The sequence below is a fragment of the Aquarana catesbeiana genome, linkage group LG09 (assembly GCF_042186555.1).
Source record: "Aquarana catesbeiana isolate 2022-GZ linkage group LG09, ASM4218655v1, whole genome shotgun sequence".
Classification (NCBI taxonomy): Eukaryota; Metazoa; Chordata; class Amphibia; order Anura; family Ranidae; genus Aquarana; species Aquarana catesbeiana.
In genome coordinates this window covers 57,709,669-57,736,816 of record NC_133332.1, presented here as the reverse complement: position 1 = coordinate 57,736,816, position 27,148 = coordinate 57,709,669, and the positions used below count along the sequence as shown (strand labels likewise).

At 43.1% G+C, this 27,148-nt stretch overlaps 1 protein-coding gene across 2 annotated transcripts in view; it reads left to right on the top strand.

Annotated features, from left to right (window-relative positions):
- The first annotated feature begins 3,542 nt into the window (after positions 1–3,542).
- The window catches only part of LOC141107673 (cytochrome P450 2G1-like), a 190,392-nt gene continuing 166,786 nt past the window's right edge, over positions 3,543–27,148 (top strand). The window contains exon 1 of one of the 2 annotated variants that reach the window (XM_073598575.1): positions 3,543–3,743. In XM_073598575.1, coding sequence (XP_073454676.1) covers positions 3,567–3,743 — 177 coding nt within the window. In that variant the 5' untranslated portion in view covers positions 3,543–3,566. The remainder of the gene's footprint in view (positions 3,744–27,148) is intronic. The other variant, XM_073598577.1, reaches the window with a different exon arrangement.

Here is a 27,148-nt window from a genome sequence, read left to right as displayed (position 1 = left end):
CCATACCAGGCCACATGCCTTCAACATGGGGGGGTGCTTTGGGGCAGGGGGGCTCTGCGTTCCCCACCCCAAAGCACCTTGTCCTCATGTTGTCTTGGGGGGGAAACAACTTCCCATAGGGAACCATTGATTTTGAATAGAGGCAGAGAAAGGTATACACAGCGTTCAGCCTTGTTAAATCGCATTTAACACCTTTTACCGTCTGACATTTTTACAGCTCTAGTGCTGGAGCCTCAGAACGCACTGGTCCTGGGGGTTTTTTTGGAGCTTAAAAATGCTTATGCCACTAACAGCTCCTAAACGCCTTGGTTGGCATGAGACCATAGGCCAACATGGAGAGGCGTTTTTGAGCTGTGAAAAATGCTTCTAAAAGCGGCTGTAAAAATGTCCGAGGACATGAGGCCTTAATTGGGTCAGCAAAATTCACCAGCTGTTACTTTTACTGCAATCATATCTGCAGCAGCTTTCCGACACACTTCCTGTGAACTCAGGGTCCCCTCCACCCATCATGCCCCCCAACACTCACACAGGAATACTTTAGGTGGTTGATAGGTCCTGAATATTCTCTTCTCCACCAAGTACCCACCCACTGCCAGAGGAATATGAAGAGGACCTGTGATGTCACGTAACCAGACAAAGGGGTCAATTCAGGGCTAGTTTACACTTGCTTCAAAACATGGCTTCAGATACGCTTTGTTAAAGCTCTCTGAACACTAACCAAAGCTCCTGTCACTAAATAAAATGGTTTCCTTACAGTCCTGTTTACACCTTGCTTTTGCTTTTCTTTGCTTCGGCTTCCCTTTAAAAACTATACCCCATGTAACTTTAGTGGTGCTTGCTTAATAGCGTCTTCAAATCCCCCCATAGAAGTCTATAGCAAAGCTCGCTTGGAGCACCTAAAGCTTTTGAGAGGCTTTAACCACTTCAGCCCCGGAAGGATTTACCCACTTCCTGACCAGGCCATTTTCTGCGATACGGCACTGCATCACTTCAACTGACAATTGCGCGGTCGCGTGACGCTGTACCCAAACAAAATTGATGTCTTTTTGTTCCCACAAATAGAGCTTTTGTTGGTATTTAATCACCTCTGCGTTTTTTATTTTTTGCGCTATAAACAAAAAGAGAGCGACAATTTTGAAAAAAACACAATATTTTTTACTTTTTGCTATAATTAATATCCAAAAAAACCCCCAAAAAAACAAATTTCTTCATCAGTTTAGGCTGATATGTATTCTTCTACATATCTTTAGTAAAAAAAATCGCAAAAAGCATACATTGATTGGTTTACACAAAAGTTATAGTGTCTACAAAATAGGGGATAGATTTATGGTATTGGGATAGAAAGGGAATTTAAGTTACTTTGAATGTGGCAAGGTTGTTGGTACCAGAAGGGCTGATCTGAGTATTTCAAAAACTGCTGATCTACTGGGATTTTCATGCACAATCATCTCTCGGGTTTACAGAGAATGGTCTGAAAAAAAAAATATATCCAGTGAGTAGCAGTTGTGTGGATGAAAATGCCTTATTGATGTCAAAGCAGAATGGGCAGACTGGTTTGAGATGATAGGCAACGGTAACACAAATACTCATTACAACCAAGGTATGCAGAATACCATCTCTGAAAGCACAACTCATCGAAACTTGAAGCAGATGGGCTACAGAAGGAGAAAACCACACTGGGTGCCACTCCTGTCAGCTAAAAGCAGGAAACAGAGGCTACAATTCGCAAAGGAGCACCAAAATTGGACAATAGAAGATTGGAATAACGTTGCTTGTATTGATGAGTCTCGATTTTCAGCTGCAACATTCAGATGGAAGGGTCAGAATTTGGCATACACAACATGAAATCATGGATCCATCCTGCCTTGTATCAATGGTTTAGGCTGGTGGTGGTGTAATGGTGTGGGGGGTATTTTCTTGGCACACTTTGGGCCCCTTAGAACCAATTGATCATCATTTAAATGCCACTGTTTACCTGAGTACTGTTGTTGACCATGTTCATCCCTTTATGACTAGTAGTGTTGTGAACAAACACAAACTGCTTGTGTGAAATGTGTCAACAAATACTCCTGTGATATCCATCTGGCGTGGTGACAATAAAGAATATTCGTAAAGTATTTCATCTTGTTGTTGTGTGCGGCCATCCTTCTTTTCCTTACAATGACTACAATGTGACCCATCTTCTGATGGCTCCTTCCAGCAGGATAATGCACCATGTCACAAAGCCCAAATCTTCTCACCAATGGTTTCTAGAACATGACAATTAGGTCACTGTACTCCAATGTCCTCCATACTCATCAGATCTCAAACCAATAGAGCACCTTTGGGATGTGGTGGAACGGGAGATTCGCATCATGGATGTGCAATCGTCAAATCTGCAGCAACTCCGTGATGCTATCATGTCAATATGGACTAAAATCTCTGAGGAATTGTTGAATCTATGCCACGAAGAATTAAAGTGGATGTAAACCCTCACATATACCCAGTGAAGTGAATAGCCTCAGATGATACACAGTGATGAAACAAATTCTCCTACATAAGTTTTACATGTACTGTATATCTGCAGTCTTCCCTTTTCTAAACTCTTTGAAAAGTGCAGATTGTGTTAGAAATCTCTTCCTCTTTTAGCAGCACAAGGGGGTGGGTGGGGACTGGGAGTCTGTACACACTGTGTGAGAGCTGATTGGAGGAAAGGGACCCCCCGCCCCTTCAAAAAGGCAGAGGAAGGAAAGAGCATGCAGAGCTGTAGTCTGAATAGACAAGCTCCCTGCTAATTTCCCTCTAAACTCCCTCCCTGACACAGATTTTCAGCTACTGTTATCTCATGTGTCGGAGAACTTGTCAGAAGTGACTCATGTTGATAACAGAGGAACGAAGCACAAGAAAGAAACAACGCTTAGAGCTTTGGAGGGAGATAAGTAAACACTAGAAAGATCTGCTTAGGTCAAATTTAATGAGTGGGGTTTACACCCAGAAAAAAAGGGGGTCCAACCCGGTGCTATCAAGGTGTACCTAAATAAAGTGGCTGGTGAGTGTACAACTCAAAGGAGACATACCTTTTGGGTTTAGAACTGTATTTATTAATAAAACTGGAGCACTCAGAATCTGGGGCAGCTGTGCACGGTAGCCAATCAGCTTCTAACTTCAGCTTTTTCAATTAAGCTTTGACAATAAAACCTGGAAGCTGATTGGTTTCTATGCACAGCTGCACCAGATTTTGTACTCTCCAGTTTTAGTAAATCTGACCCAAACAGTGACTGCAAATTGAACTCCATAGCACCAATCACAGAAAAGTTGTTGGTTATTTTTCTGATAGCAAAGACAATAGAGGAAGTGTGCGTGCTCTGTAACCGTAGACATGTTGTGTCCTGCAATAGTTAATCATTTTAGACGCTGAAAATAAGAATGATGTCCGCCAATGAAAATCTGTGTAGCTATAAACCTTTCATTAGTTACACAACCTGTGCACACTGTGCCAAGAAAAGGAAATAGTTTTGCAATCAGCCATTTATTAACCATAGAAAAGAGGTTCTGTAGAGTATTCAGACATTCTTCTCCCATACAAGATGGACATCACATGGATGAGCACCCTGCTCCTGGCTCTGATCATCTCCGCTATCCTCTACTCATCATGGAATGCCATGTATCGGAGACGTGACCTACCACCAGGACCAACACCGCTGCCCATTGTAGGCAATGTCCTACAGATAAGGAGAGGGAAACTTGTCCAATCTCTAATGGAGGTCAGTTTTTATGGAAATATAATCTAGAGATCTGGATCCATTGTTTAGATGACAGATCTCAGAGGATGGGAAACAGAGCTGTCTGTAATATTATAATTTTTCTCCGAGGCTTGGGTAAGAGAAAGTGTTAAAATAATTATTCCATTTTCTGTATAGAAGAATCAGCTGTACAGATGTTCCAAAGAATTAAAAGAATCTCTGCAAGCCGAGCGGAGCTTATCCAATGGTTGTGTGCTTGGTATTGATTAGGTGGTAACTCTTACGCTAATTACCATGCACAAAGTATAAAACTCCTCAGTTACTAATTGGACAAAAAAAAAAATCTTTATATGGCTAAAGCAAACTTTTTTAAATTGTTCTTTGCCTTCTTTATTGAATATGGTTGGTGCACATTATGAGGGCTCATTCACATGTGCATCAAAGACTGCCGCACCTATAAAAAGCAAAAAGGGGAGGTGATATGTTGCCCCCTCATTGCCTATTTTAACTCCCTCAAAGCCTCACTACTGTCCTGCAAGCGTGTGCATTTCTCGCGATTGTGGCGCGGTTGCAGTGTGGCCCCATTCACTAAAATGGCTCGTGTTCTGCAGGTGGTAGTGCTTTTCGCAATGGTGTGAACCCAGCCTTAAAGTGGTTGTAAACCCTTCCATAAACCCAATAATGCGACTGGCCTTGGGTGATGCACAGGGATGAAATAAATCCTCCTACATAAGTTGTACCTGTTTATATGCAGACTTATCCATTCAAAGTCCATATTTTATACAACATGTCTGAGCTTTCAGAAAGCAGGGGGCAGGGTGCTGATTTTGCACTCAGTGAGGGGAGTTGAGATCTGATTGGAAGCAAGGGATGCACACAGCACACAGGAACAGAGCTGAGGCTGTCAATCAGCTGGGGATCCCCCATCACCATTTTCTCTTGGTGTCAGGATAACTTGTTAAAAGCAGGGCTGGACTGGGACAAACATTTGGCCCTGGACTTCATCATGACCGGCCCACTTTAATTGTGAATGTCCCCAACAGTGCCCCCCTTACATCAGAGAGTCCCCATCAGAAGTCCCCTTCACATCAGAGAGTCCCCATTAGAAGTCCCCTTCTCATCAGAGTCCCCATCAGAAGTCCCCTTCACATCAGAGTCCCCATCAGAAGTCCCCTTCACATCAGAGTCCCCATCAGAAGTCCCCTTTACATCAGAGTCCCCATCAGTAGCTCCTTGACATCAGAGAGTCCCCACCAGCAGTCCCCTTCACATCAGAGTCCCCACCAGCAGTCCCCTTCACATCAGAGAGTCCCCACCAGCAGTCCCCTTCACATCAGAGAGTTCCCATCAGAAGTCCCCTTCACATCAGAGTCCCCACCAGCAGTCCCCTTCACATCAGAGTCCCCATCAGAAGTCCCCTTTACATCAGAGTCCCCACCAGCAGTCCCCTTCACATCAAAGAGTAACCACCAGCAGTCCCCTTACATCAGAGAGTCCCCATCAGAAGTCCCCTTCACATCAGAGTCCCCACCAGCAGTCCCCTTCACATCAGAGTCCCCATAAGAAGTCCCCTTCACATCAGAGTCCCCATCAGAAGTCCCTTTTACATCAGAGTCCCCACCAGCAGTCCCCTTCACATCAGAGAGTCCCTATCACAAGTCCTCTTCACATCAGAGTCCCTATCAGAAGTCCCCTTCACATCAGAGTCCCCATCAGAAGTCCCCTTCACATCAGAGTCCCCATCAGTAGCCCCTTCACATAAGAGTCCCCATCAGTAGCCCCTTCACATCAGAGTCCCCGTCAGAAGCCCCTTCACATCAGAGAGTCCCCACCAGCAGTCCCCTTCACATCAGAGTCCCCACCAGCAGTCCCCTTCACATCAGAGAGTCCCCACCAGCAGTCCCCTTCACATCAGAGTCCCCATCAGAAGTCCCCTTCACATCAGAGTCCCCACCAGCAGTCCCCTTCACATCAGAGAGTCCCCATCAGAAGTCCCCTTCACATCAGAGAGTCCTCATCAGAAGTCCCCTTCACATCAGAGTCCCCATCAGAAGTCCTCTTCACATCAGTGTGTCCTCCCTCTCCTCCCCCTCCCACATGTACTCACAGTTTTGAAGGCAGTGATAACAAGTGCTAAGGGGAGAGAGGAAGGAAAGTCTGCCGGCTGTCCATCTCCCCCTGCAGGCTGGAGGGAACATAACTCCTAATGCTCTCTCCAGCAAGTGGCGGAAGCAGCTCCTCCTGACAGGAGTGAAATCGTGATCAATCACTATCAGAGAGGAGCGGCTCCAGGACCGCACCTGACTGGCCCACTGAGCCATCGGCCCACCGGGAAACTCCCGATAGTCCAGATGATAGTAGAGGAAGGCGGCAGCAGACAAAAATGTCACTTCATGCTCTGGATTGAGACAATAATACACTATTATGGGATATGCTTTGTTCAGATTTCATGTCAGAGGTTTACAACAATTTAGTATGTGAACCCTCTCCTTGTAAAACAACCCATTCAGTTAAAAAGGGAATGAAAGGCAAAACCTTTGTGCATACATCTAAAAAAAACATTATGAATACCCTTTTCCTTCCTTTTTTTTATCATTTTATCATTTTTTCACATAATCCCTGTTCTCAACTCTATAATGAGCTAGGGTAGTAGAGACTGCAGCACACTGGTCTTCCCAGTGAATGGCTGTGGGGGGGGCTTGGGGGGCATGTCAGCACAAGTCTGATCATTGGATTAGCTCTAAGCACAGCCAGAAAACTGACCTCATGCCTAATGTGGTCAGTCTTTATCATACAAGTACATGGTACAGCAGGTACGTATCAACCATATAAAATGTTGAGTTTACACACTTCTTAAAGTGGATGTAAACACTGAGTTGACAGTTTGCATAAGGCTATATACTGTGTGTATGTGTGTATATATTATATGTATATAATATATATATATATATATATATATATACACACACACTGTAATTGTTTTACAAAATAACTACATATTATGTTTTTAGCTCTGAACCAGCTATATTATTAGAGAATTATTCCTATATGTTACAAAAAGACATATTAAAAATAAATCTATCTACAATAAAGTTATCAGAAGAATGATACTAATTCATATTAGAAAGATGATCACTACAATCTTAAAAAAAGGGGGAGGGGGGAGAGATCATGCATGCACATATCTGCACATAAACCCATGAGCACACATGTGCATGCAGAGAAAATCACAATCATGCAAAACCTCACTATAAAAACAAGTATAGGTCAAAATTGGAGTTTTGGCAGTTAGTCAAGTTTGTCCCTAATGGAATATTTAATGCCGTGCAATCCATTCCTTAACATTAACAAATTGCCATTAGCAAGACATTTTTTAGAAAAGGGACATACGGTGTCACAGTTGAAGTATATGGTAATTGATAGCGTATCGCGCAGTCAACAAGGTGGAAATAGAGAATTGAATTTTTAAAAAAAATGGGGAGTGTCTTGGATTCATCATTTAGATACTTTGAGCTCGAAGGGGTTAAACTCCTATTTTGACCTATACTTGTTTTTATAGTGAGGTTTTGCATGATTGTGATTACTTCCACTAACTTTATTGTAGATAGATGGATTTTTATACTGTATGTCTTTTTGTAACATGTAGGAATAATTCTAATAATATAGATAAAACTTAATATGTAGTTATTTTGTGAGCAAATGTCATGTCATGTCATTTCCCACTTGTAGGCCATACTTGTGCAATGTGTACTGAAACAGCCACCTGTATTCTTCATCAGAAGCCCTTGTAAGAGGGTGAGGGTGACAATGCAGAACATTTGGGAAAAAAGGACAGAGGTTGTCACCCTATAACAGGAAATGCTTGAACAAGGAATATTTGTAGCAGGATCATTAAGTATTTTTTCATGAAAGCTGCAAATTCAAAAAGGATGAAATTAATTTTTGAAGTGACATTTCCATGTTAAAGCTTACAGTATATGAGATTTTAGTGATTAGGGTTACAATAACTGTTTTATATTATATAACTGCGTAAACTCTTATGCTGTAAAATGGAGGGTAAATTGTGTTGAACTGAAAAATAAAATCTAAAATAGTGTATGTGGCCAACATAAGATTTCTCACAAAATATACTTCGTCTTGAAGCACTTCTAATACCGAACTGCACTATTGCAGAGCAAATAAATTTGTGTATAGTTAGAGAACAGAAATGTTACTTTTGCTTGTAGTCCCAGTCTGCAGCACTGGCAGCAGAGGAGCAGCTGTGTGGAGAGAGAGGACAATGATCAGTGCTGAGCTGTAGAGAGACAGAGCTCCAGAGGGATGCCCCACCCACCACCAGGAGAACAGAGGAAGAGGATATGGACTGCTGTGCATCCTGGGACAACTAGAGACTGCTGGGAGAAACTGAAACTTGTGGCAGATGTAGTCCCCAGAAAGGACTAATCTTGAGTATCAGATTGGCAGTGGGACTATACATCCTAGCATAACCAGGAGAGGAATAGGACGGTTTGTTCTTGAGCTCAAGGGAGATATGGTAAGGACATTGTGGGAGACGGACTGTGCTGCACACTGTTCAGGGCAGCAGATATCTCCTGGCACATGAAAAGCCCACTGTTATCAACTGGTGCCACTGACTGATCGTTAAGAAGAATACCACTGTCGCTGACTGGTGCTGCAGACTGATTTTTGGGGAGAACACACCTGCTGATTTTGCTGAGCCACCAAAGGGGAACCTTGGCCAGCAGGGAATACTGATTGACAGACTGTTATTGTGACATTGGCCCTTGGGCAGGATCATCCCAATTATATGGCTAAGGGGTCATCACCTGGACCATTGGCTTATTGTCAATGGTATATCCTATTTACTACTGTGTGTGTGTGTGTGTGTGTGTGTGTGTGTGTGTGTAGCACCCTGGTCCTAAACAGGGCTGCTGATAAATCTAGTTGTGCTAGGTGGTAACTAGCCTGGCTAATTGGTAGTTTTGATCCAACGATTTCTGTCCTAAGTCTGAGTTTAAATTGTAGTCGCTCCCTTCTGTCAATAGGTGGCACTGTTGCCTTTGGCATTAGGATGATGCATTACAGTGAATTCAGGTGATGGGTAAATAAGTTGTCTCAGCCAATTAGCAGGAGTTTCTTTGGCCGCTTTGCATGCTTGGGTAGGTATATTTATCCGGGAGGAGTCAGGTGATTGCGGTTCTTCCCGCCCGGGGCTGAGGCCTGGGTGGATGTGTGTCAAACAGATCCTGGCTGCTAGGCCTGAAGCCTATCCAGGAGTCCTACTGGCTGCTAGGTCTACATGAGGCCTATCCAGTAATTCAGGGTTCCGCAAAGGAGGAGCAGCAAGGGTTAAGCCCCAAGCCTGGGGCGGAACCACTTGTTAAAAGCTCAGCCCGAGGGGAGCCTGTTCGTTGCCGGAGGTAAAGGAGAAGCAGCTGCCGGACCACTACTGTTACCAGAGGCAAGTTTGGAAGGGATAAAGTGAGTAAAACTTGAAGGAGTACAGTGGGTAGCTGTAAGTAAAGCTTGAAGATAAGTAGAGCAGTTAGCTGTGGGTGAAGCTTGAGGGATCCAGCAGGTAGCTGAGATTCCAAGAAGTCTAGTGAGAGACGGCGAGCTGAGCTACAGTGGATCTACAGTGGGATACTGTGAATTAAGCTGGAAGATCTACAGGGGGATACTGTGAGCGAAATTGTTGGTATAGGAGACAGCAGTTGCTACAAGATACAGATTGCTGCATTCAGCTTAAAGGCCCTTTATCTGTATTGCTGTCTGCCTAGTTCTATTTTTGATCTGCAGAGTTTTCCTAATTGCTATTGCATTTGCCTAAGGGTGTCCTGTGCCCTAACCCTCTCTCACACCGTTCCTGTTAAGAGAAATAAGATCTCTTTGTTCATTGCACCAGACCCACTATGCCTAGGAACCTGCACCGTGAGGAGGAATGTCAGTTCTCCCTGGCTCTGGGGGTCACCATCAGGCCCAGACTTAGTCCATAGGGTTCAATATTGAGTTTGCCCACTCTTTGCAGCTATAACAGCTTCAACTCTTCTGGAAAGGCTGTCCACAAGGTTTAGGAGTGTGTCTATGGGAATGTTTGACTATTTTTCCAGAAGTGCATTTGTGAGGTCAGGCACTGATGTGGACGAGAAGGCCTGGCTCGCAGTCTCCACTCTAATTCATACCAAAGGTGTTCTATTGGGTTCAGGTCAGGACTCAGTCAAGTTTCTTCACTCCAAACTGGCTCATCCATATCTTTATGGACCTTGCTTTGTGCACTGGTGCGCAGTCATGTTCGAACAGGAAGGGATCATCCTAAAACTGTTCCCACAAAGTAGGGAGCATGAAATTGTCCAAAATGTCTTGTTATGCAGACGCCTTAAGAGTTCCCTTCACTAGAACTAAGCGGCCAAGTCCAACCCCTTAAAAACAACCTCACGCCATAACCCCACTCCACCAAATGATTTGGACCAGTGCACAAAGCAAGGTCCATAAAGACATGGATGAGCCAGTTTGGGGTGGAGGAACTTGACTGTCCTTACCTCAGCCCGATAGAACACCTTTGGGGTGAATTAGAGCTGAGACTGCGAGCCAGGCCTTCTTGTCCAACATCAGTGCCTGACCTCACAAGTGTGCTTCTGAAAGAATGGTCAAACATTCCCATAGACACACTCCTAAACCTTGTGGATGGCCTCCCCAGAAGAGTTGAAGCTGTTATAGCTGCAAAAGGTGGGCCAACTCAATATTGAACCTTACAGGCTAAGACTGGGATGTCATTAAAGTTCATGTGTGTGTAATTTCAGGTGACCCAATACTTTTGACAATATTGTGTGTGTGTGTGTGTGTTTACTAACTGTATACCCTATTTGCTACTGTTTTACAGTACCTTGAAAAAGTATTCATACCCTTTGACATTTTCCACATTTTGTCATGTTACAACCAAAAACATAAATGTATTTTTTTGGGATCTTATGTGATAGACCAACAAAAAGTGGCACATAATTGTGAAGTGGAAGGAAAATGATAAATGGTTTTCAAATTTGTTTACAAATAAATATCTGAAAAGTGTGGCGTGCATTTGTATTCAGCCCCCTTTACTCTGATACCCCTAACTAAAATCTAGTGGAACCAATTGCCTTGAGAAGTCACCTAATTAGTAAATAGAGCCCGCCTGTGTGTCATTTAATCTCAGTATAAATACAGCTGTTCTATGAAGCTCTCAGAGGTTTGATAGAGAACCTTAGTGAATAAAACAGCATCATGAAGGCCAAGGTAGACACCAGACAGGTCAGGGATAAGTTGTGGAGACGTTTAAAGAAGGGTTAGGTTATAAAAAATATCCCAAGCTTTGAACATCTCATGGAGCACTGTTCAATCCACCATCTAAAAAAAAACGGAAAGCGTATGGCACAACTGCAAACCTACCAAGACATGGCCGTCCACCTAAACTGACAGGCCGGGCAAGGAGAGCATTAATAAGAGAAGCAGCCAAGAGGACCATGGTAACTCTGGAGGAGTTGTGGAGATCCACAGGAAAACTATTATTCCCCATACACAAGGTTGGATTTTCCGATGGAAAATGTTCGATGGGAGCTTGTTGTCGGAAATTCCGACCGTGTGTATGCTCCATCGGACATTTTCCATCGGAATTTCTGTCACACAAAGTTTTAGATCTGGATCTCAAATTTTCCGACAACAAAATCCGTTGTCGTAAATTCCGATCGTGTGTACACAATTCCGATGCACAAAGTTCCACGCATGCTCGGAATCAAGCAGAAGAGCCGCACTGGCTATTCAACTTCATTTTTCTCAGCTCGTCGTACGTATTGTATGTCACCACGTTCTTGACGATCGGAATTTCCGACAAGATTTGTGTGACCGTGTGTATGCAATACAAGTTTGAGCCAACATCTGTCGGAAAAAATCCATGGATTTTATTGTCGGAATGTCCGATTGTGTGTACGGGGCATTAGTCGTGCATTCCACAAATCTGGCCTTTATGGAAGAGTGGCAAGAAGAAAGCCATTGTTGAAAGAAAGCCATAAGAAGTCCTGTTTGCAGTTTAAGAGAAGCCATGTGGGGGACACAGCAAACATGTGGAAGAAGGTGCTCTGGTCAGATGAGACCAAAATTTAACTTTTTGGCCTAAAAGCAAAACGCTATGTGTGGCGGAAAACTAACACTGCACATCACCCTGAACACACCATCTCCATTGTGAAACATGATGGTGGAAGCATCATGTTGTGGGGATGCTTTTCTTCAGCAGGGACAGGGAAGCTGGTCAGAGTTGATGGGAAGATGGATGGAGCCAAATACAGGGCAATCTTAGAAGAAAACCTGTTAGAGTCTGCAAAAGACTTGAGACTGGGGCAGAGGGTCACCTTCCAGCAGGACAACGACCCTAAACATACAGCCAGAGCTACGATGGAATGGTTTAGATCAAAGCACATTCATGTGTTAGAAAGGCTCGGTCAAAGTCCAGACCTAAATCTGTGGTAAGACTTGAAAATTGCTGTTCACAGACGCTCTCCATCCAATCTGACCGAGCTTGCGCTATTTTGCAAAAAAGAATGGGCAAAAATGTCACTCTGTAGATGTGCAAAGTTGTAATGCCGCGTACACAAGAACGGTTTTGCCGTCGGAATAAACTCTGAAGGTTTCTCCAACGGAATTCCGACGGAATTCCGCTCAAGCGGTCTTGTATACACACGGTCACACCAAAGCCCGACCGTCAAGAACGCGGTAACGTACAACACATACAACGGGACTAGAAAAAGGAAGTGCAACAGCCAGTGCTCCACCCTTTGGGCTCCTTCTGCTAATCTCGTCGGAACAGCATACAGACGAGTGGTTTTTCCGATAGTAATTTGTTCCGTCGGAAAAATATAGAACATGTTCTCTATCTAAGTCCGTCTGAATTTTCAATGGAAAAAGTCTGTTGGGGCAAACACATGATCGGAATATATGATGAAAAGCTCCCATCAGACTTTTTCTGACGGAAATTCCACTCGTGTGTACGCAACATTAGAGACATCCCCAAAAAATACTTGCAGCTGTAATTGCAGAGAAAGGTGGTTCTACAAAGTATTGACTCAGGGGGCTGAATACAAATGCATGCCACACTTTTCAGATCTTTATTTGTAAAAAATTTTGAAAACCATTTATCATTTTCCTTCCACTTCACAATTATGTGCCACTTTGTGTTGGTATATCACATAAAACCTTAATAAAATAGATTTACGTTTTCGGATGTAACATGACAAAATGTGCAAAATTTATTTTTTTTTTTAAACATTATTGCAAGTTACAATTGTTCAACAATTAAGTCATTTTACTGAATATGTCATTTGAACTCATTTGTTAACAAGTGACTTTCAACATATTAACACAGACGAGATGAAGGCAGAAAGAAAAAAAAAAGCAAAGCTGGATATAAAAACAAAAATACTATAACAAAGACACCATAGTATACCAAGGGGAGGTGGTTCCAAGAGGCCGAATCCTACTGAGCCTTCAGATTATGTATCCCTTATTGGGAATAAACAAGACCAACACTTTCAATTGCTGTTAAATCTTTGTACTGAGTCCATACTGTATGCTAGTAACTGTTCATATTGAGCAGAAATACGTACCTTTTTGATCATTTCCGAGACATTTGGTGCTATATTTGTTGTCCAGAGTGATGCAATAGTCAAGAACAGGCCCGGAGCAAAGGGAACCTAGGTGGAGGGTCCACATGACTGGGGGTTGATGTTAGTGGTTGCACGGGGTGTATCCTGGAAGGGGGTGGTTAAAAAGGTTTTAGAATGGGTTTGGTGCAATGAGAGAGCTAAGAGGTGTGGTTTACATAGGTAACATGGATAGTGAGGACGGGGATTAGTCAGTTGGGGGTGAGCAGGAGAAGAGGCAACACCATAGAAACTTTTGTTTCTGTGTTGCACTCAGAATGGAAAATTTTGATCATTTGCTGGGGGCAGCTGCGCTCAGCTGCCACAGCGAACGGCCCAGAGTGGCTTAACACACAGCTGGCTGCGCTTCTGCGGGGGTCGGGGCAGGTTGCTGCTTCCCCTTCCCCTGCTGGTCCACATGGGAGGAGGTCTGTTCCTCCTGCACGCTTCAGACAGGAGGAGGCCCCCAGGGTGAGCCACCACTCAGGGAGCCTGATCGCGGACCCTCCAGCGCCCAGGGCAAAGAGACCGGCTCCTTTTTCGGCCACTGGGGCTGGGAGGAATCCCCAGCACAGGCGGGACACGGCCCGGAGGGTGCGCTCCGCGTCCCCCTCCAGGCCACCATTGTCGCAGGCACAGGATTCGGCGGCCCACGCGGGGCCTTCCCCTGCCCATGGCGTGGCCCAGCGTGAATAGTCAGCAGTTGCTGGTGCAGGCCCCTCCCCCAGGGCAGCCGTGGCCATCGCGCACAGCAGCGGAGGTCCCGGTGGAGATGGAGATGGTGGGAGAGCGGCATCTGCTGGCCGGCAGAGAGCTCAACGCGTGCTGCGGTCAGCTGTTAGCCGTGCGGGCAGTCGGGCTCATGATGATGCAGTGTGTGGTGTATGGTCTGGACACTGGCAGGCTGCCCCCCCCCCCCATCCCATCAGCTTCTGCAGCAATGCTGGCAGCACTCATATGTCTATTTCCCAAAGACAACCTCTGGAACTGACGCTGAGCACGTGCACTCAACTTCATTGGTCGACCATGGCGAGGCCTGTTCTGAGTGGAACTAGTCCTGTTATGATCTTGGCCACCCTGCTGCAGCTCAGTTTCGGGGTCTTACCAAACTTTTTATAGCCTAAGCCATCTTTATGTAGAGCAACAATTCTTTTTTTCAGTTCCTCAGAGAGTTCTGTGCCATGTTGAACTTCCAGTGACCAGTATGACAGTGAGAGCGATAACACCAAATTTAACACACCTGCTCCTCATTCACACCTGAGACTTTGTAACACTAAAAAGTCACATGACACCGGGGCGGAAAAATGGCTAATTGGGCCCAATTTGGAAATTTTCACCTAGGGGTGTACTCACTTTTGTTGCCAGCGGTTTAGACATTAATGGCCGTGTGTTGAGTTATTTTGAGGGGACAGCAAATTTACACTGTTATACAAGCTGTACACTCACTACTTTACATTTTAGTAAAGTGTCATTTCTTCAGTGTTGTCACATGAACAGATAGAATAAAATATTTACAAAAAATGTGAGGGGTGTACTCACTTTTGTGAGATACTGTGTAACTGTGTATATGTATATATATATATATATATATATATATATATATATATATATATATATACAGTGGGGACGGAAAGTATTCAGACCCCCTTACATTTTTCACTCTTTGTTATATTGCAGCCATTTGCTAAAATCATTTAAGTTCATTTTTTTCCTCATTAATGAACACACAGCACCCCATATTGACAGAAAAACACAGAATTGTTGACATTTTTGCCAATTTTTAAAAAAAAGAAAAACTGAAATATCACATGGTCCTAAGTATTCAGACCCTTTGCTGTGACACTCATATATTTAACTCAGGTGCTGTCCATTTCTTCTGATCATTCTTGAGATGGTTCTACACCTTCATTTAATTCCAGCTGTGTTTTATTATACTGATTGGACTTGATTAGGAAAGCCACACACCTGTCTATATAAGACCTTACAGCTTACAGTGCATGTCAGAGCAAATGGGAATCATGAGGTCAAAGGAACTGCCTGAAGAGCTCAGAGACAGAATTGTGGCAAGGCACAGATCTGGCCAAGGTTACAAAAAAATTTCTGCTGCACTTAAGGTTCCTAAGAGCACAGTGGCCTCCACAATCCTTAAATGGAAGATGTTTGGGGCGACCAGAACCCTTCCTAGAGCTGGCCGTCCGGCCAAACTGAGCTATCGGGGGAGAAGAGCCTTGGTGAGAGAGGTAAAGAAGAACCCAAAGATCACTGTGGCTGAGCTCCAGAGATGCAGTCGGAAGATGGGAGAAAGTTGTAGAATGTCAACCATCACTGCAGCCCTCCACCAGTCAGGGCTTTATGGTAGAGTGGTCCGACGGAAGCCTCTCCTCAGTGCAAGACACATGAAAGCCCGCATGGAGTTTGCTAAAAAATACCTGAAGGACTCCAAGTTGGTGAGAAATAAGATTCTCTGGTCTGATGAGACCAAGATAGAACTTTTTGGCCTTAATTCTAAGCGGTATGTGTGGAGAAAACCAGGCACTGCTCATCACCTGTCCAATACAGTCCCAACAGTGAAGCATGGTGGTGGCAGTATCATGCTGTGGGGGTGTTTTTCAGCTGCAGGGACAGGACGACTGGTTGCAATCGAGGGAAAGATGAATGCGGCCAAGTACAGGGATATCCTGGACGAAAACCTTCTGCAGAGTGCTCAGGACCTCAGACTGGGTCGAAGGTTTACCTTCCAACAAGACAATGACCCTAAGCACACAGAAAAAATAACAAAGGAGTAGCTTCACAACAACTCCGTGACTGTTCTTGAATGGCCCAGCCAGAGCCCTGACCTAAACCCAATTGAGCATCTCCGGAGAGACCTAAAAATGGCTGTCCACCAACGTTTACCATCCAACGTGACAGAACTGGAGAGGATCTGCAAGGAGGAATGGCAGAGGATCCCCAAATCTAGGTGTGAAAAACTTGTTGCATCTTCCCCAAAAAGACTCATGGCTGTATTAGATCAAAAGGGTGCTTTTACTAAATACTGAGCAAAGGGTCTGAATACGTAGGACCATGTGATATTTCAGTTTTTCTTTTTTAATAAATCTGCAAAAATGTCAACAATTCTGTGTTTTTCTGTCAATTTGGGGTGCTGTGTGTACATTAATGAGGAAAAAAAATGAACTTAAATGATTTTGGCAAATGGCTGCAATATAACAAAGGGTGAAAAATTTAAGGGGGTCTGAATACTTTCCGTCCCCACTGTGTATATATATATATATATATATATATATATATATATATATATATATACAAGACTGTGTATATATATCAAATACACTGCCTGTATTGACTGAATATAGAGTCTACACTGAATATCTAGTCTACGCTAAATGCAGAGTGTATATGTAGCACCTTATACCTTTAGGTAGGTGCTAGAATAGGATTTTCTAGATTTAAAGCTTTCCATGTAGGCAAATTTAGCCAGGCCTGTGCTTTAGGCTGGGCCTGGTTGTTTTGATTTGGGACTGGGAGTGTTGGTATAGTGGTGGGTGTGACCACCTGTGCTCTGACTCAGAGGCGCCTCCCCTGCTTTCAGGCAGATTGTTCTGGAAGAGAGGTTGGACCTGAGGTTTGAGTGGCAGGCAACTCATGTGAGGAGCTCTGACCATATTACCAGGGGGCAGTTCTCTCATATAAGCTGAGGTCACAAGCTGCCAGGGAGGAGTTTGATGGTGCAGGAAGAAAGAATAAAGTGTTAGGAAGCTACCACAGGGCAGCCCCACGTGGGGGCCCGCCGGGCGTGGAGGTGGGATGGAAGAGCTGCCATGAAGTAATCCTGACTAAAGATCTTCATCATGAAGTTGGTATCAAGTTGCTATGACCGGGGAACACAGGACTTGTACACAGGAGAAGATTGGTGAAGGAAAAGTAACAGTAAAGCGGAGGAGAGTAAATCAGCGTTCTGTGACCAGGGAACACAGAACTTGCCCTTTGGAGAAGGTCAGTGTGAGAGAAGAACAAGGAGCATTGTTAAGAGTAGTGCAGAATGCTGTGGCCGGGGAACGCAACATTTACAGCAATGGACTGGCTGGGAACAGGAGTCCGCCTATTACCAAGTGTCAGGCCGTCGGGGGGAGGTACTGAGTATCTCTGGCCTGGTGAAGCAAACTGGTAATACCTTCCAAAAAAATGTGTGGCTACCAAATTCACTGAGCCATCGGGGAGATGCTTTGTATGTCTCTGGTTTAGTGATTTGCTGAAGCAACACCTTTATGGTCTGCAAGCTGGGGTTATTCAGAGTGATCCCTTCTTGTTTCAATGGAAGTGAAGCAATAGTAATCTAACAGTTTTGCAGTGGAAGATTTGTACAAGGAGAGAGGAATTCAGAGGAGCAATATTCTGCAGGATTCAGTGCAGAGGAAGAGGAGCAATAGTCTGCAGAGGAGATATGCAGAGGAAATAGACTGTGAATGTTAGAGGTGCATCATTTCAAGGCTAAAGCTGCTAATCAATGTCTTATCAATGTGATGACAATACACTAAGTGCTATGGGCATCCCATATCTTCCTTTACCCCAACCAAGTTGTATCCCGTAAAAAAAGCAAAAAAACTACGCAAATGACTGCTCATTGTCTTGTCACCATGGCTACATATATATATATATCAAATACACTGCCACTAACTATACATAAGACTGTGCAATATTGGATGTTTTCCTAACTTTCTTTCTGGAATCAGGGCTTTTAATGGTATTTACAATTTGCTGACATTCTTATGTATAGTATGTTTTCTTAAATGTTATGGATGACTCTGTGCTTGAATAACTGCCACTAACTAACCTGCCTGCCTAATCTAGCTCAATCTATCTCCATCCACACACTATACATGGCCGCTATGTAAGCAGCCTTATATAGTGTGGGGCATGGACTTGAGCCATGATTGGCAAAAGGCACCCTGCCTTTGGCCAATTATGGTTCTCTCAGCAGAGCGCGCTGTGATTGGCCAAAGCATGCAGGTCAGGTGCATGCTTTGGCCAATCATCATACAGCAATGAACTGCGATCTCGCAGTGCATTATGGGGCGTTCCGCGGTGCTCAAATTTCCCGTGAACGCCCCATATGTTCAATTTGTTTTGGAACAAACGAACACCCGATGTTCGAGTTGACCATATGTTCGTCTCGAACCGCGGGCTCATCCCTACTCCTCGCTATGTAAGAAGGGTTGCAAGGTGGAATGAGTTTGTGCCTGTGCGGTGGAGTCCAGTTTGTGATCGACAATGGCATTAAAGTCTCCACAGATAAGAAGAGAACCTTTACGTATCTGGTGGATTTTCTTCAAAACATTGCAGAGAAAGGCTATTTGGCATGTATTTGGGGCACATATATTTGCTTCGGTGTAATTGATGTTGTTGATGTCACACACTAATATAATGCATCTTCCATGCTGATCCAGTATTGATGAATGAAGTCTAAAAGAGACAGAGTTTTTGACCACAAGTCCCTCTTTTTTTAACTTCTGCATTTGCAGTAAATACATGAGGAAATCGTTTATGGGAACATTTGGGAGGTTTGCTAGCTAAGAAATTGATCTCTTGTACACAAATGACGTCTCCATTGTTTTTAGCCTCTTGCCACAAAGCTTTCCGCTTATATGGGCTGTTGAGCCCATGAGCATTTAGAGAGATAATTTTAAGGACCATATGTGGAAATTGTTAATTGATGTGGATGACTGTGTGTGCATTGTTCAGAGGTATATTGCAGCAACGTGGACTTGACAGGTAATGTGGCTGTAGTTCTGGAAACCTCCAGGAAGTGGACTTGGCATCAGTGGTGTCAACAAGAAATTTAGAAATAGACAAACATAAACTGAGAAGATCAGATATAAGAAACAAGAAACAAGTCATATGAAGCAGTAACTACTGTCTTTTAGGATGGCGGTATCAGCTCATCGGAACCACAGGGTTCCCTTATATTTCACTTGAGAACCTACCAACTTTAAAGCAAAAGTTTTGCTGGTGAAGCTCTGTCTGACTGGCTTTGGTGCTCTGTAGGCAATAGGCCCCATTGCTTCACTAGATTCATTCCGTCTTCAACTGAAAGTACAGTGTAATTTTTGCACTCCCATGTAACTAATAGTTTGGCTGGGAAGCCCCAGCGGTAGACGATATTGTAGTTGGGGTACAGCTTAGTAAGAGAAATTAGCTTACTGCGGACTTGCATAGTGTGCTTGGATACATCAGCATATAGTGAAATTGAAGAATATGGTTCTGGCAATGTGGGTTCTTGCCTTGCTTACTGTATTAGTGCTTCTTTAACATGGTAGAAGTGTATTCTGGCAATTACATCTCATGGTACATTGTCAGGTAAAAAGGGCTGCTTATGGAAGTCTATGCACCCTGTCTACAGTAATTTGGCACTTTAGGAGAGCTGAAATTAGTTTTTGGATATGGTTGCGCAGCTCAGTTGGAAAGATTTTTTCAGCTATCCCGCGGAATTTTACATTGTTCCTCCTAGAACGATCTTCTAGGTCTGCTAATTTTAATTTAATGGCCGTCAGCTCATCTTCTGCCTCATTATGAGCATCCACCACCTCCATGTGCCACTGCAAAGTCTCCCATTTTAGTCTCTACATGGTGCACTCTCTCTCCCATATCATCCACTTCCCTTCTAATTTGTGATACCATAGACATCATGTCTCTATGGAGGGACCCCCTCAGAGACACCAGCATATTTTTCACTGTCTTATCTGAGAGGGGCTGTCCCACAGCTGGGTAGTCATCAATACATTCAATTAATTCATGTGTTGAATTTTCTTTGATGGCCAAAAAGTTAAATGTTAGTCTCATCAGACCAGAGTACCTTTCTCCATACATTTTGTGAGTCTCCCACATGCCTTTTCGCAATCTCAAAATGTGCCATTTTGTTTTTTGCTGAAAGTAATGGATTTCTTCTGGCCACTCTGCCATAAAGCCCAACTCTATGGAGCATGCGGCTTATTATTGTCCTGTGTACAGATACTCCAGTCTCTGCTGTGGAACTCCTCCAGGGTTACCTTAGGCATCTGTGCTGCCTCTCTGATTAATGCCCTCCTTGCCCAGTCCTTGAATTTTGGTGTGCTGCCGTCTCTTGGCAGGTTTGCTGTTGTGCCATGTTCTTTCCACTTGGTTATGATAGATTTGATGGGGCTCCTAGGGATCATCAAAGATGTGGATATTTTTTTATAACCTAACCCTAACTTGTACTTCTCAACAACATTGTCCCTTACCTGTTTGGAGAGTTCCTTGGTCTTCATGGCAGTGTTTGGTTAGTGGTGCCTCTTTCTTAGGTGTTGCAGCCTCTGGGGCCTTTCAAAAAGGTGTGTATATGTAATGACAGATCATGTGACCCTTAGGTTGCACACAGGTGGACATCATTTCACTAATTATGTGACTTCTGAAGGTTATTGGTTGCACCAGAGTTTTTTATGGACTCCATAACAAAGGGGGTGAATACATACGCACATGACAATTATCATTTTTTTATTTCTGAAAAATGGTTTTATGTATATATTTTTCGAATTTTACTTCACCAAAATTTTTCTAATTTTACTTCACTGACTATTGTGTTCTGACCCATCACATATAATTCAGATTAAAAAAAACATTGAACTAAAGGCTGTAATGTAACAAAATAGGTAAAAAGTCAAGGGTGGTGAATATTTTTGCAAGGCACTGTATATACTCAAAGTGAGTGTGAAAGAGGACCTAGTTGATGGAGAGTGTAATAAGTCTGAAGTATTATGGGTGGAACTGTACATGGGTGTGCGTACTACAAAGGTGATCATTGGAGTTTGTTATAGACCTCCCAGTGTTAATGAGGAGGAGATGAAAAGGACTGCAAGGGCTGGAACAGTGATAATTATGGGGGATTTTAAATACCCCGAAAAGAACGAGTAATGGCACTGCTGGGAAAGTTAAAGGGCAAGAATTTATAAACCTATTACAAGACAATTTTATGGTTCAGTTTATTGAAGCCCCGACTAGGAATGATGCTCTGCTGGACCTGTAATCTCAAACCATGGAGAGCTTATTACTAATATTCATATAAAAGAACATCTGGGTAGCAGTAACCATAACATGATTTTATTTAATGTTAGCTGTAAGCAACAAACACATACGGGAAAGATAAAAACACTTAACTTTAAGAGAGCAAATTTTACAAGGATGAGGGCTACTCTCCATGACTTAGACTGGGTAGGGAATATTGGCATCAATGGACACAGAACAGAAATGGGAATTCTTCAAAAAAGACTGTATACAAACTCACTGCAAGTATATTCCCATGGGCAATAAGTTTAAAAAGCTAAAAATAATTCCTATGTGGCTCACAGCCAAAGTTAAAATGGCTATAGATAATAAGAAAAGAACTTTTAAAAAATATAAAAATGAAGGAACACTATAATTGTTTAAAACCACTTCCGGACCGCTGAACGCCGATATACGTCCTTACTTTGAGGACGGATATCGTTGTTATGGCAGCAGCTTGTAAGACCGCTGTAAGACCGCTGCGCAAATACAGTGTGACAAAAAGTATTGCAACGACCGCCATTTTATTCTCTAGGATGTTAGAAAAAAAATGTATAATGTTTGGGGGTTCTAAGTAATTTTCTAGCAAAAAAAAATGTTTTTAACGTGTAAACAATACATCTAAAAAAGAGGTTCGGTCCTTAAGTGGTTAAATGCTACAAAAAATATAATAGAATAGAAGATAGAAGATGTTGCTAAGAAAGATGCAGTAAAGGGATGATTGTCCTTATAGGCAATTAAGTAAATGTCACTGGTGATAGCATAATAAGTGTAGAGTATATACTCAAATAAATGAAGATATAGAACTTTACCATTTGTTGCATCAATTATCCTCTGAGTTTCGCTCTGGGTTGATCATACATCATGCTGCCCTCCTCATGAGGGGGAGAAATGGTGAGAGGATGCTGCTCCGAAGCAAGTGTCAGCAGCTGGAGGGACGGCGGGATCATGAATTGTGCACCGCGATCTCTACCTCCTTGTTGGATCACTACTGTAGTAGCCGTCCACTGATGAGAGTCGTCCGACTCCTGATATTCCACCTAGGGGCTTGGATCTTCAGCCAGTTAGTGGGGGAGATCAATCCGTACGGTAACATGGATGGAATGGGCTGGTTGGTGCAGTCAGATGCCAGCAGCTGCCTTCTCATCGTCTCATCTCATGGTCTCACACACACAGAGCCCTGCGCCCGCGACGTGTCAGCGTTGATGACGTCAACGCGTTTCGCTATTGCCGATAGCGTAGCTTCATCTCGGATTTATTACAAAATAATCTAGTGTGGGTGACTGGGGACAAAGAGAAGGCACATTTATTAACCACTTAAGCCCCGGACCATTTGGCTGGCCAAAGACCAGAGCACTTTTTTGCAATTTGGCACTGCGTCACTTTAACTGACAACCATGCAACGTGGTTCCTAAACAAAATTGACGTCCTTTTTTCCCCACAACTAGAGCTTTCTTTTGGTTGTATTTGATCACCTCTGCCATCTTTATTTTTTGCGCTATTAACAAAAAAATTAGATCATTTTGAAAAAAACGCATTATTTTTTACTTTTGCTATAATCTATAATAAATATCCCCAAAAAATATATAAAAAAACATTTTTTTTTCCTCAGTTCAGGCCGATACATATTCTTCTACATATTTTTGGTTAAAAAAAATTCGCAATAAGCGTATATTGATTGATTTGGCAAAAATTATAGCGTCTACAAAATAGGGGATAGTTTTATGGCATTTTTATTAATTTTTTTTTTACTAGTAATAGCGGTGAGCAGCGATTTCGTATTGTGACTGCAACATTATGGCGGACAGATCGGACACTTTTGGTGCAATTTTGGAACCATTCACGTTTATACAGCGATCAATGCAATTAAAAATGCATTGATTACTGTATAAATGTGACTGGCAGCGAAGGGGTTAACCACTAGATGGCGCTGTAGGGGTTAAGTGTGTCCTAGGGAGTGATTCTAACTGTGGGGGGGAGGGGCTGTGTGTGACATGACACTGATCACCGCTCCCGATTACAGGGAGCTGTGATCAGTGTCCTGTCATTAGACAGAACGGGGAAATGCTTGTTTACATCAGCATTTCCCCGTTCTTCCTCATTTCCCCGCGGACATCGAGTCCGCAGGACCCACGATCACACTCACGGAGGTCGCGGTGGGCGCGTGCGCACTGCCGGCAGTGCACACGTACCCGAAAACCGCTTCTTAAAGGGCAACATACAGGTATGTTAATCTGCCTGTATGTGCCCTTCGTATATCATATATGAGCCGGTCGGCAAGCGGATAAATACTTTCTTCAGCTCTGTGTATACAAAGGAGCATGGGGTTTCTCATGTCTATAATAGGGATGATATTGACACAGCCCCAAATGATCCACAATGGCTCTAAAGTGATATGGTCCAGAAATATTTAGACAGAATAAACGTGGATAAAGCACCTGGCCCATATGGCATCCACCCACAGATCCTAAAAGAATTGAGCTCTGTCATTTCAGAGCCATTGTTTCTAATTTTTAGGGACTCATTAATGACTGGAATGGTACCACTGGATTGGCATAGTCCAGTGTGGTGCCCGTATGTTGATAAAAGTTAAGTTATGCACTTGGGGGCTAAGAATATGCATGCATCATACATACTAGGGGGAGTACAACTAGGGGAATCCATAGTGGAGAAGGATCTTGGGGTTTTGGTAGATCATAAGCTCAATAATAGCATGCAGTATATGGTCACAATAATCCCCTCTTCAGCCCAGGTGTGTTAGAGAGCACGGTGCTGTTTACAGAGTTGAGTAGCGACACCTTTTGGGGGTAAGCGCTACATGTCCATAACCATCTGGGTCTTGTGGTAATCTATACAATCAGATAAAGGAAAACAGAAGAGGACACCAGACTGGTTAACTGTTATTAAGCTTTTGTTGGAATCAATAAGGATTCATTGAACGATACAAAAATGCAAAGACTAATTCAGTATTAAATTATTGTAAACAGATATGTCAGACAATGACAACATATGATCGTGTACAGTATCAAAATACCTTACATATAAAACATAAGAAGCAGTAACATAAAAAAAAGTTTCACATGCCCTGTACTGTTTTCTTACTTCTAAAAGTAAGAAGAAACCTAAAGCTTTTAGAATTGGTCATAGAGTTGTTTTGGTTAATAATTATTTATTTATTTGAGGTGGAACTTTATTAAGTAATGCCGCATACACACGATCAGGATTTTGGTCGGAAAAAAGGAATGATGGCTTTTCCGACGGGATTCCGTTCAAGCTTGTCTTGCATACACACGGTCACACCAAATTCCGACTGTCAAAAACGCGGTGACATACAACACGTACGACGGGACTAGAAAAAGGGAGTTCAATAGCCAGTGCACCACCCTTTGGGCTCCTTCTGCTAATCTTGTGTTTATCTCGTGTTAGTAGAAGTTTGGTGAGAGACGATTCTTGCTTTTCAGCTTTCGTGCTTTTCAGTCCGTTACTGCTCTTCAGATTGTGCTTGTGGGTTTGTATTTGCTTTTCAGTGCGTGTAGTCAGTTCGTATCTGTTTTTCAGTGCGTTCTTGTCCACTCGTTTCTGATTTTCAGCTCGCTCTTCACAGGCCTTGCTGTTCTTCAGTGCATTCTGTTAAGTTCGTTCTGACCAGCCGACCGTTTTGAAGCCATGTTGCGGTTACATACTCGTCGTAGAGTTCATGTTGCGCGGTGGCTTGGTGTAGGGGTTCTTACTTTGACCCAAGCCCAGTCCATGAACAGAGTGGGGAGGAGTTCATGGACCAAGAATTGGTTGCTCCAGCGTGACCAATTCTCTCATATGCCTTTGCTGCGTGTAGATCCAGGAGAATAATCCTGATGATTTTAGGAATCATCTCCGGATGACAGACCCCATTTTTCACCGTCTGTTGGCTTTCCTGACCCCTTATATTATGAAGCAGGACACCTGCATGTGGCAAGCCATCACTCCGGAGCAGAGGCTCATTGCCACCTTGCGGTACTTGGCGACAGGGAGAAGTCTACAGGACCTCAAGTTCTCGACAGGCATCTCCCCCCAGGCTCTGGGGATCATTATTCCAGAGATCTGTTCTGCCATCATACAGGTCCTGCAGAAGGACTATATTAGGGTAAGTTTAATCCTTTAACATCACATTCTATGTATTTAATGTTTGCTAATGTATTGTATTTATTTCATCATTACATAATTGCAATGATTGTAATATGCTGTGAATGTCCTCTTTATCCTCATGCATGCTGGATTTTTTTAATGCTCCTTTTTTGTCCTTCATGCATATTTGCCTTCACTAACCTCCCCAGCATGCTATCTTGGGCCCATATACATCTAGCCTAGTCACTTAACAATGTATTTTGTCAGCTCCATAGTACTGCTCTACCCTAAACACCCCCTAAAATGTGTACAAATGTTATTTGTGTCCTTAAATTCAGGCAGAGTGCCAGAGCTTTTTTGGGGGGCCCCAAAATCATTTGTAACCCTCCCTCCCCCCAACCGCTAAGTCAACTGATACCAATCCTCTATCAGCTGACTTTGCAAAACCCATACACACTATACCTACCTCTTTTGTGGTCAGATTTATGGATGGGTTCACCAAAGCATGTAGTGAAAGGGCCTGCCTTAATACTTTCAAATGGTACTGTTTAAAGTTTTGTTCTCCTATTATTATCTTGATATTTAATTGCAGAATATAAAAATGTGCTTCAATTTGTACAGTGTGTATTTATATGTTTGTATTATGACACTTCTTACCTGTCCAGTGGGCTTCCAATAGTGTAAGTAAGGAGGGGCTGGCCAAAGTAACACACATTATTTATGCATTCAGCTCTCAATGAAGTGCAATACAGTACAAAAAGTGGTATGGAGCATTGAAAGAAGAAGCCACACATTGTTGAGTATAAAACCTTTTACTCCGTGCACATTCACATGTGCAAACATTTTGTGTTAAAAAAAAACACATCTTGTTTTTTAAAGTTTTACCTTGAAAATTTTATAAAAGTACATAAGCAGGCATGTATGCAAACATAACATACACAACAGTGGAACTTACAAAGTTCAACATTGAAAAACTGAAGGCAATATCAGACATTATAGTGTCAAAATTGTGTTGATCTTTCCTTCATCAGATGGGGTGATGTCACCCCTGTAAAAGCCAAATTTAGAAGATGCACACAAATTGGATTAAAACTGGGGATTTCCTTTCTGATCCCATACCTAATGTCAACATGTGCTATCTCCCATCATGGGGGATCAATGGACTTGTTTTGGGGGTGCAAGCCCTTCCTCTCACCTACTTGAATATTCTAGAAAGAACGTCAGGGGCGGGCGCCGCGGGCAGAGTTTCACGCATGTGCAGTGTATATAAAGTTAACACGCGTGTGTCGTACATACGTTCTGTGTGCGAAGGAAGGAGGACCAGAAGCGACAAACGTTATAACGAAGGTAACATTTTAACTTGGGACATCAGTGGCCTATACTGATTATAGATTGAGGCCTATATTGAGATAAAATAAGAAGAGTTTAGCCTGATATTTCGTGTTTTTGTCTTGTGTTTGGTCTTTCAGCAAAGATGAAACAATTCAAAGACCCGATTTCATGGGCCAGTTCATTGACAAATACAGGGATGTGAGAAATTTGTGGGAGGTTAAAAACCCCTTATATCGCAACAAACCAGCTAGGAAGGTATCGCTGGAGAAA